Genomic DNA, 10640 nt, shown 5'->3' on the forward strand with positions numbered 1-10640 from the left:
GCTTCAAACAGATTTGGCCCCACTTCCTGTTTCCTCTTTCCCAGTGTCCTTTCTGACAATGTCTCAAATGTTACCCTATTCCCTTTAAAGAGCACTACTTTTGACCAGGGCCCATACATGTAAGGGGGCATTTTGGACACATCCTCTGTCGTCACACCTGGAAGTGGACATTGTTTGGTGAAAGTTGCCCCGCTCACTCTCTTTATTCTGGTAGCATCTTCACTATAGTGCACCATTAAGAGTCTGATATTAAACGTTACCAGACAAACCATGGCAAGGGTCTGGCTCTTTTCTTGCCTTCTGTTCACCATGACTGTGTATGCACTGACTTTTGAATTCAATCTCATTAAAGGTAAGGCACCTTTTTTGGTATGATGGGATTTTTTAAAATGTAAATGTATCAATATGAAAGAAGGGATGCTGCAAATGTTTAGAGTTCCATTGCATTGCTATGGGCCCGGGCAATACATATTTATAACCATTTTGATTACACTCCCCTGAAGCAATCAGATATAATGCTTTATTTGTTATAAGCTTGCATGAGCACTCATAAAGTCTTATGTGCTAATAATATGCCATGTATTTCTATGTGGAATTTCTTTAATGGATGAAACATTAAGTCATTTAGGATAATTTTTAGATGAAAGTAAGACATAAGTTATTCAAAGTCAACAACTTATGACACGTCTTATAATGCATTACACATAGATCTATTTAAATAAGAGTAATAATGTTTGTTTTTTGCAGTTTTCAGTACTCTTGTGTGTAGTCTACTCTTATTGCAATACATTCCATCTGATGGATTTGACTTGTGCAGTTTTCCCTGAGGTTGGCAGAAACTCTGGAGTGTCCATGGTGTCTTACGGGAATCAATATGCCCTGAACGCCTCTCAGGCTAGAGCCATGTGCCTCTTCCTGAACATCACCATAGCGACCAGGGAACAGGTCCATACTGCTTACCAACATGGACTGGAGACATGCGGGTATGTAGAACACTGTAGGGTGGAGTGGTGGCAGAAATGTCCCACTGGGTATGTCCCCTTTTTAAGGGAGTGCAAATTGTGTATGTGTGCAGATACAGGATCGTGGAGGTAATAGGCTTGTTAAAGTACGTTGATAGTTCTACATGTTTAACCAAAATAGTAAAATATTTATTCATAGAAATTCCAAGAAGTAACAATTCCTGTTGGAGATCTGTACTGTACATCTCCTAGAGACCTTATATACATTTGACCAATACATTTGTAAAAAGCACAGCACAAATAAAATCTCTTTTAAATATCCACTACAAAATAATACATCATGTGTGGTCTTTCAAACAGATATGGCTGGATAGATGAACAGGTTGCAGTTATCCCTCGCATTGTGAAGAGCATGACATGTGGCAGGAATAACATTGGGTTAATAACATGGAAAGCACCGATAAACAAACCCTTTCATGTGTTTTGTTTCAATTTAACAGGTACATATAACTTGTATATATTTAATTATAACGCATGTTAAATTAACTAAAGCAAAGTATTGATCATAAACATGTTGCAATGAAAAATGTATTTGAAAAATAGTTTGAATGTGCTTTACTTTAGAAAATTGACTTGTTGATGCCTTCGCTCACCCCATGCAGAGAATCCTTTGGATATCACAACACATAAAGTCCAGACTACAACAAAAGCTATGACCACTACAACAGTCTCATCAGCACCAACTACTACCAGAACTGTGAAAAACAGGGTCAAGACTACACCTAAAGTTCCAGCACCTAAATCAACAACACAAGTCTCAAGATTGGCCCCCACTACCACAACAACGACCACTTACCTGGTCCAGTCAACAACCAGCTACATCTCCACCTCTCCTCCTCCCTCCCCATCCCCCTCCTCCCTCCCTTGTCCCACTTCCCTCTCTCACTTACTTCCCACATCATCTCGCTCTATCCCCAGCTCTTTCTCTCCCTCATCTCGACCTCTCATCTCGTTTTTGTCTTTCACCTCTTCCTCCCTCGTTTCCTCTCCTTCTCAAAACACCTCCAACCACACCGAGAGCCCAGTCGGAGGTAGGTGGTAATCCTCAAATAGCTTTTTTGTATTGTCAATTACAGTTATGATCAGCTTCCATTTTAGATTGTTATAATATATTTGACAGACCTTTTATCCTTTCAGCAATATCTACGGCGCTCCTTGTCGTTCTACCCTTGCTGGCTGCGGCAGTAGCAGTGTGTTACTACAAAACGTGGGTCTTATGTTTATATTGCTGTGTACTTACTTTGATCATAAGCATATTATACATATTATACTATACGTTGATTATAAGGATTTTATACATGATTATACGTGAAGATATTTACAACTAACAAAAAATAGTTTATCTGTGTCGTCTACAGTGGAAGCAAATGAAGCAGAGTAGGCAGAACAAGCAGAGGTGGGCAAAGCCTAGCACGAGCTAGCGAGATGCTATTGGCGCGTTGTAGCATGTATTTGCATATTTCGTTACGGAACGTCTCCTCTGTGAAGTGCGCATGTGCACAAACTCAATTCGACCTTGCACTCCTTCTAAACAACGCAATTTTTTAAAACTTTGGCAAAGCGTCAAGTCTATAAAACTTATTGCATTTCGTTCGTAACAGAGTGTAGTTTTGTGAAAAGAAAAATGTATTGAGATCAGATGTTTCATGGATGAGAAAATTAGCAGAATGTCGGCTCAGTTTCACCTAGTTCCATCCTCTCCCACTACCCGTGACTGGACTTTTTCTCACTACCAAATTTGGTGGTGAGAAAATATACTGTAATGACCTGACTAGATCATAAATGAGCAATTGTCCAGACAGAGGCTTGAGTTTGCGAATTGACGGTTTATTAAACCAACTTTACACAGGCTACTGTTTGGGCCGTAGCACACGCCAAAAAGATAACAGATAACCCACAAGCCAATCGTGACCTTCTCTTGGGAAGCCCAGACGTAAGAGAGAGAGAACAAAAAGCTGAACCTGGTCTTAACTTCCAATGCTCCACCCCCCCTCCACGCCACTCCGCCAACCACCCGAATGCCCGGCATCAGAACATTCCAGGCATTCCCGTGATTGGCAGATAGCAGGTTGATTGACATGTCGGACCCCGCGAACACCGGGTACTGGTCAGTACAACACAACCACCTCCTAGCCTAACACATAACACACAGCTGTCTGTGCGGGTCGCTACACAGCCCCCCCACCACAAAGTCCCTCGTCCCCGAGGGAACAAACAAAGTCTCTGAAGCGACCCGGAGGTCTCCTTTGCCTGCGTGTCCGTGATGGTCGCAGAGTGCCCCTCTGGGAATCAGGGGATGAAGGCATGGGGGACAAGGAAGCGGGAACGGGTAATACAGTCCGTGGCTCTGGGGAACCACGCGGTGACACAGGGGGGGAGACAGGGGGAGTGGGCTGTCTGGAGCCTTGTCTGCGGCACCTGAGGGTGGGTGCCTGGAGAATGTCATTGCCAGAGAGGGGAATTGTGGGGGTTCCTGGGGTTTGGGGAAAAGAGGCCCCTCTGTATGGGGCTAACCTGTCCCGGTGCAGTGCCACCTTTCTCCCCCTGGGAGGAAGCTGCACCCGGTACACAACCTCCCCTACCCTCTCCAGGACACTGCAGGGTCCCACCCAGTGACTGTCCAACTTGGGGCATCTGCCTTTTTTCCTTAGGGGGCTGTAGACCCAGACCAGCTCCCCAGCCACAAAGTGCCTTCCCCGGGTGTGCACGTCATAGTTCCTTTTCTGCCTCACACCTGCATTCACCAGCTGCTCTCTGGCGAAGGTGTGGGCTGTCTCCAGGCGGTCCTGGAGTCTCCGGGCATACTCCGGCCCCGGAGGAACATGAGGGCTATCCAGGGGCCGACCAAACGCCATCTCCGCAGGGGTGCGGATCTCTCTCCCCAGCATGAGGAGGGCAGGCGTGCAGGAGGTGGAGTCTTGGACAGCGGAGCGGCATGCCATGAGGACCATAGGCAGGTGCTTGTCCCAGTCCCGCTGGTGTTTGGAAGAGACGATGGCCAGCTGCTGTCCAAGCGTTTTGTTGAAGCGCTCCACAAGGCCATCACTTTGAGGATGGAGAGGAGTAGTGCGGGTCTTGTGCATACCCAGCCTCTCACACATGGTGGCGAACACACGGGACTCAAAGTTTCTGCCTTGGTCGCTGTGGATGGACTCTGCAGCTCCAAACCTGCTGAACATCCCCGCTGTCAGGGCGTCGACGATGGTCTCTGCCTCCTGGTCAGGCAGAGCATAGGCCTCGGGCCATTTTGTGAAATAGTCCATGGCCGTGAGCACCCAGCGGTTTCCACTGTCTGTGGTGGGGAACGGCCCAACTACATCCACTCCCACCCTCTCCATGGGAGCCCCCACTGGGAACTGTTGGAGCTGAGCATGAGAGCGGCCTGGGGGCCCTTTCTCGCTGTGCAGTTGTCACAGCGGCGACAAAAGTCCTCCACATCCCTCTTGTGCTGCCCCCAGTAGAAGCCCTGACGGAGACGGCGCAGTGTTTTTGTGACCCCAAAGTGTCCAGTCCCCACCCCCCATGAGTACTCTGGAGCACAGCCTCCCGCAATGCTTTTGGGACCACCACCTGCCACCTCTCCTCTCCCGTAGCTGACTCCTTCCATGCCCGCTGTAGCACGCCATCAGCCAGCCGCAGTCTCTCAAACTTCGACCACAACCCTTTGGTCGCGAGTGAGAGCGCTGTCACCTCTTCCCATGGTGGCCTCACCTGCGCCTCTACCCACTGTAGCACTGGCTGTAGGTCTGTGTCCCGTCCCTGCTGCTGCCGCCATTCAGCCACGTCGACAGTCTGCAGCTCGCAGCAGACTGGCCCGCTCGCCCGACACACTGTGGCACAGACACCCTCCTCTGCCCGCAGCTCTCTCTCCCGTCCCTCTCTCCGTTCACAGTGGCGGCAGCCGTCTGCAGTACAGGGCCGACGGGACATGGCGTCGGCGTTGGAGTGGCGTGCCCCTGCCCTGTGCACCACCATGAAGTCATACGGCTGAAGCTCCTCCAACCAGCGTGCCACCTGCCCCTCTGGCTCTCTGAAAGACATGAGCCACTGGAGAGCAGAGTGGTCAGTCCTTACAGTAAAGGGCAGACCACCCAGGTAGTACTTGAAGTGTTTGACGGAAGCCACAACAGCCAAGAGCTCCCGCCGGGTGACACAGTAGCGGCGCTCATGTTTGTCAAATGTTTTGCTGAAGTACGCCACCACTCTCTCCCCTCTGGCCCCACCTGGGCCAGCACCCCACCCATGCCCACATTGCTCGCGTCTGTGTCCAGGATAAAGGGCAAGGTGAGGTCAGGGGGCGAGCACGGGGGCCTCGATCAGTGCACGTTTGAGGGTGTTGAACGCCTCCTCACACTCCACTGTCCAAGTGAAAGCCTTGTCCTTCGGCAGCAGGCGGTTCAGTGGAGCAGCAACGCTTGAGAAGCCCCGTACAAACCTCCTGTAGTACGAGGCCAGGCCCAGGAAGCTCTTCAGCTGACGCTGGTCGGTGGGGGTGGGCCAGTCTCTGACAGCCCCTACCTTGTCCTCCATGGTGCTGATCCCCTCCTTCCCCACTCGGTGGCCCAAGAAGGACACCTCTCTCCTCATGAAGTGGCACTTCTCGGGGTGGAGCTTCAGACCTGCGGCAGCCACCCTCTCCAGCACACGCCGTAGCGCCCCAGGGCTGACTGGAAGGAGCTGCCATGGGCCAGGATGTCATCGAGGTATACCAGACACTGCTGTCGGGGATGCCATCCAGCACCCTGTCCATCAAACGCTCAAAAGTAGCTGGAGCGTTGCACAGGCCAAAGCACAGGACCTTGAACTGCCAGTGTCCTCTGTTAGTGGAGAACGCAGTTTTGGCTCTGGCCTCTGGGGAGAGGGGCACCTGCCAGTAGCCACTGCGGAGGTCTAGTGAGGAGAACCAGGAGGACCCCCTAACCAGGTCCAGCGACTCATCGATACGTGGTATGGGGTACGAGTCCTTCCTGGTTACCTCATTCAGCCGCCTGTAGTCCGCACAGAACCTCAGCTTGCCCCCTTCTTCGGAACCATGACGACTGGCGCCGCCCAGGGGCTGTCTGAGGGCTCAATGAAGTCTGCCCGCTGCATCTCCAACACAGCCTTGTCTGCCGCCTCCTGGCGTGCCAGCGGGATACGGCGGGGACGCATCTTGATGGGTCGAGCATCACCTGTGTCGATCTCATGCTGCACCAGATGAGTCTGACCCACCTCTTCCTCACTCAACGCAAAGCTGTCTCTGAATTCAAACAGCAACTGCCACAACCGTTCCTGCTGCTCGGGGTCAAGACCAACACAGTTCCTCCCCCATATCTCCCTCACTGCAGACAGTGTCCTCTCCTCTCCCATCTGGGGTAGCTGGGCTGGGGGTTGCGGCCCGGGCTCACAGAGGGCTGTGTCATGGAGGTAGCTGGGGAATGTAACACACCGCCGTAGGTGACAGGGGGACTGGGGAAAAGTCACACACAGCTGTGGGGGAGGGGCGCAGCCATGAGTCTCTGCTGCTTTAACTGTTGGAGTAAAGGGTTTGTTGGGTTGAGTGAATGTGACATTAGGGGGAGCCATGGTGACTTCCGTCCCTCCCTGGAAGCTCAGTGTGCCCCTATTTAGGTCTAACTGGCAGCCTGTGCTCCTAAGAAAGTCCAACCCCAGGATACAAGGGTCCTGCACAGCCGCCACCCACACAGGATGACGCACAGTCCTGCCCCCTACTGTCAGAGTCATTATTCCCTTCCCTTTCATGGGTGCCAGCTCACCTGTGACTGTGCGGAGCTGCACAGTTGTAGGCTCACACTGAGTCCAACCTGGCACAATATCTGGCCTCACCAGGGTTACTGTGGACCCAGTGTCCACCAGGGCGGAGCAGGGCACCCCCTCCACAGTGACAGGGACATGACAAAAGTCCCCAACACAGGTCCGGCCCACCACAACAACAGGCTCCATCCGCTTGCCCTCGTCTGCTTCTGGGGGAAGTGGAGCCTTGCTTCCCCGTCTGTGCCGGTGGGCTCCTCCTGAAGATGATGGTGGTTGGGATAGAAAGCCAGGGGTCCGCACTACCCGGTCTATGCGGACCCCGAGCCGTTTCCCTGAGCTCTGGGGGACATGGGGCAATCTCGGCGCAGATGGCCTGGCTGGCCACAACCCCAGCAGACCCTGGGACCAGGGCTTGTGCTTCGTGCCGCCTGTAGCGACACAGCCCGAATGAGTTTTGTCATTTCGGCCACCCAAGCAGGCTTTTCCGGCTCCGGGCTGCTCTGCCCCCAGCTCGCACAGAGGGTGTGTCTCCCTGCACCCCCACCAAAGCCCCAGCTGAAGCCCCAGCCCACACCAGCTCCCTCTCCAAAGCCATCTCCAAGGCTGTCTGCAATGACTCAGGATGAGCCAGCTGGGTCTGTATGCGCAGCTCCGTAGGAGAGAGCGCCTGTATGAACTGGTCCCGTGCTAGCTCGCTCTGCACGGAGGGGGGCATGTGAGCATATGCCCGCCGAGAGAGGCTCTCAATGTCATTAGCTAGCACCCGTAGAGGCTCTCCAGGCTGTCTGCGTCTATTACTCAGTTCGGAGCGCAGTAGCCCGGGCTGTACACACTGTCCATAGCGCCTCCTCAGTGCTCCCACTAAAGCACCATAATCATGCCTGTCCTCGGGGCTAATCAATATCAAACAGGCCAGAGCTTCATCCGTGAGGCATAAAGCCAACTGCAGTGCCCTTTCTTCATCCGACCACCCCTAAAATGAGCTAACAGTTCAAACTGAGCATGAAAAGCTTCCCAATCCGCCTTACCGGAATACTTCGGGTCTTAACAGATACGGACGCAGCCGGGAACTGGGCGCCGCCATGTTTGTTTACATCCTGAGCCCCAGATTCCTCGTCACGCCGCGTCGACGTCGCCACTTCGGTCCGCCCACCAGAATCCGCGCGAAATACAGACGACGACGAAGCACTCATGCCCGCTTCAGCCGCCATCGCTCTAACGTCCTCCCTCAAGCGGCCTCTGCGCTCCGACGCCCTGGCGATCTCCTCAGACAGAACCCCCAACGTCCATTCACACGCACCTCCTTGGCCATAATCGTCCCCTACCTCCACCTTCACTTTCGGATTCCCTCGACGCATTTTCAATCCCCGTTCTCACCTATGGTAGCTAGCCACATAAGTCAGCTAGCTAGCTGGCTAACTTGTATTACGTTTTTACTTCTGACACCAATGTAATGACCTGACTAGATCATAAATGAGCAATTGTCCAGACAGAGGCTTGAGTTTGCGAATTGACGGTTTATTAAACCAACTTTACACAGGCTACTGTTTGGGCCGTAGCACACGCCAAAAAGATAACAGATAACCCACAAGCCAATCGTGACCTTCTCTTGGGAAGCCCAGACGTAAGAGAGAGAACAAAAAGCTGAACCTGGTCTTAACTTCCAATGCTCCACCCCCCCTCCACGCCACTCCGCCAACCACCCGAATGCCCGGCATCAGAACATTCCAGGCATTCCCGTGATTGGCAGATAGCAGGTTGATTGACATGTCGGACCCCGCGAACACCGGGTACTGGTCAGTACAACACAACCACCTCCTAGCCTAACACATAACACACAGCTGTCTGTGCGGGTCGCTACAATACTAAACGGATGCTTCAGCTTTATACCCCCTTTGACGTGTCTGGGTTGCATCTTCGGTCTGTGGTAAAAATGCACTATAACTGTTAGCGTTACATGTTACCATTTGCTCTTCTTCTCTCCATGTTTCCTTTAAATTTACTTCAAAGGACCAGGGGTGTTTTCCCAATCCAATTCTGGCGCAGAGGACAGCACAACTTGAAGGATGACATAGAGACTGAGATGTGGAGAAACACGGACAGTGAAATGGGTCTGCAGGACCCACAACAGAGAGGAGGAGAGAAGAATGGAGACAGGAAGTTCACCAGTGACATCATCGTCAGTAATCCAGAGACCACAACAAATGGCCCTTAGTAGCAATAAATGGCCATGTTGAGGGGGATTTACAGTGCTGAAAAAGACATTAGCTAAATATATTGTTGACTAACAGGAACTGCAGAAATAAGTATTAGGAACTGTAAAAATAATAGAGCTCTGCAGAGTTTTTTTTTCAGATAATGTTTCTGATAATTCAATGTATTTTTTGTTTTGTAAATGATTTGAAAACAATCAAACTAAAATATTTTCCTTTGCCTAGATTCACTGTCATCTATTTATTTCAGTTTTTTTATTGATCAATTTGATTTGTCCAACTTGTAATTTTGTACAGTTTTAAGTCACATTTTGTTTTATGAGTTGCAGCAAATCTTCACTTTTGTTCAATCAAAAAATGAATGCTACAAAAATGTTGATTTATTGGGTAGGGTCTAGTGCGGTGGTTTCCAACCAGGGCTACTAGGACTCCTGGGGGTACTTGGCCTATCCACAGTAGTTCCCAACCAAGGGTACTAGGACCCCTGGGGGTACTTGGCCTATCCACAGTAGTTCCCAACCAAGGGTACTAGGACCCCTGGGGGTACTTGGCCTATCCACAGTAGTTCCCAACTAAGGGTACTAGGACCCCTGGGGGTACTTGGCCTATCCACAGTAGTTCCCAACCAAGGGTACTAGGACCCCTGGGGGTACTTGGCCTATCCACAGTAGTTCCCAACCAAGGGTACTAGGACTCCTGGGGGTACTTGGCCTATCCACAGTAGTTCCCAACCAAGGGTACTAGGACCCCTGGGGGTACTTGGCCTATCCACAGTAGTTCCCAACCAAGGGTACTAGGACCCCTGGGGGTACTTGGCCTATCCACAGTGTGTTCTTGAGAGGACTTGAGACCATAGGCTTACTGGTACAATGCACATGGGGGGGTACTTCCGAGGAACTCAGGGCTGGTGGTACAGTCAGGGGCATCATGCACCCCAAAAATCTGAGGGGGCACAAAGTACTTGAGGGTGGCTGGAGTTGGTTCGGGGGGCCTAGTTGGATAAATGTAGATTTTTCAAACACCTGAAACAACTTTATACTGCAATCTTCAGAGCATGATGCTCAGTGATGGTCTTGGACTGAAATAGGTTCTGGTACTCATGATTTATGTACCTTTATTTAACTAGGCAAGTCAGTTAAGAACAAATTCTTATTTACAATGGCAGCCTAGTAACAGTGGGTTAACTGCCTTGTTCATGGGCATAATTATATATTTTTACCTTGTAAGCTCAGGGATTTGATCTAGCAACCTTTTGATTACTGGCCCAACAATCTAACCACTAGGCTACCTGCTGCCCCAATTTTGGTTTCAGGTAAGTTTGAGCTAATATTCTATAAGAGGAACAGGAGCTCAAGCAGTAGAACATTTGAGGTGCTGGTGAGCTCCTGCACTGATTATGCTTAATTATACACTGCTCAAAAAAATAAAGGGAACACTTAAACAACACAATGTAACTCACAGTCAATCACACTTCTGTGAAATCAAACTGTCCACTTAGGAAGCAACACTGATTGACAATAAATTTCACATGCTGTTGTGCAAATGGAATAGACAACAGGTGGAAATGATAGGCAATTAGCAAGACACCCCCAATAAAGGATTGGTTCTGCAGGTGGGGACCACAGATCACTTCTCAGTTCCTATGCTTCCT

General features: G+C 50.7%; 1 protein-coding gene across 1 annotated transcript; it reads left to right on the top strand.

The window, feature by feature from the left end:
* Positions 1 to 223: 223 nt before the first annotated feature.
* lyve1b (lymphatic vessel endothelial hyaluronic receptor 1b) lies at positions 224 to 9453 on the top strand. Its single transcript, XM_064929334.1, has 6 exons — positions 224 to 352; positions 818 to 983; positions 1323 to 1462; positions 1625 to 2053; positions 2160 to 2229; positions 8787 to 9453. Exons 1-6 carry the CDS (start codon positions 271 to 273, stop codon positions 8989 to 8991), a joined length of 1092 nt encoding a protein of 363 aa, XP_064785406.1. The 5' UTR covers positions 224 to 270; the 3' UTR covers positions 8992 to 9453.
* Positions 9454 to 10640: the final 1187 nt, after the last annotated feature.

Source organism: Oncorhynchus masou, chromosome 22 (genome assembly GCF_036934945.1).
Source record: "Oncorhynchus masou masou isolate Uvic2021 chromosome 22, UVic_Omas_1.1, whole genome shotgun sequence".
Taxonomy (NCBI): Eukaryota; Metazoa; Chordata; class Actinopteri; order Salmoniformes; family Salmonidae; genus Oncorhynchus; species Oncorhynchus masou.

What these genes read in the sequence shown, in the direction of transcription:
- lyve1b (XM_064929334.1), top strand. Translation starts at nt 271, where the DNA reads ATGGCAAGGGTCTGGCTCTTTTCTTGCCTTCTGTTCACCATGACTGTG. An exon ending in TGAATTCAATCTCATTAAAG is followed by an intron (nt 353 to 817) that starts GTAAGGCACCTT and finishes TGACTTGTGCAG; the next exon opens with TTTTCCCTGAGGTTGGCAGA. An exon ending in CATGGACTGGAGACATGCGG is followed by an intron (nt 984 to 1,322) that starts GTATGTAGAACA and finishes TCTTTCAAACAG; the next exon opens with ATATGGCTGGATAGATGAAC.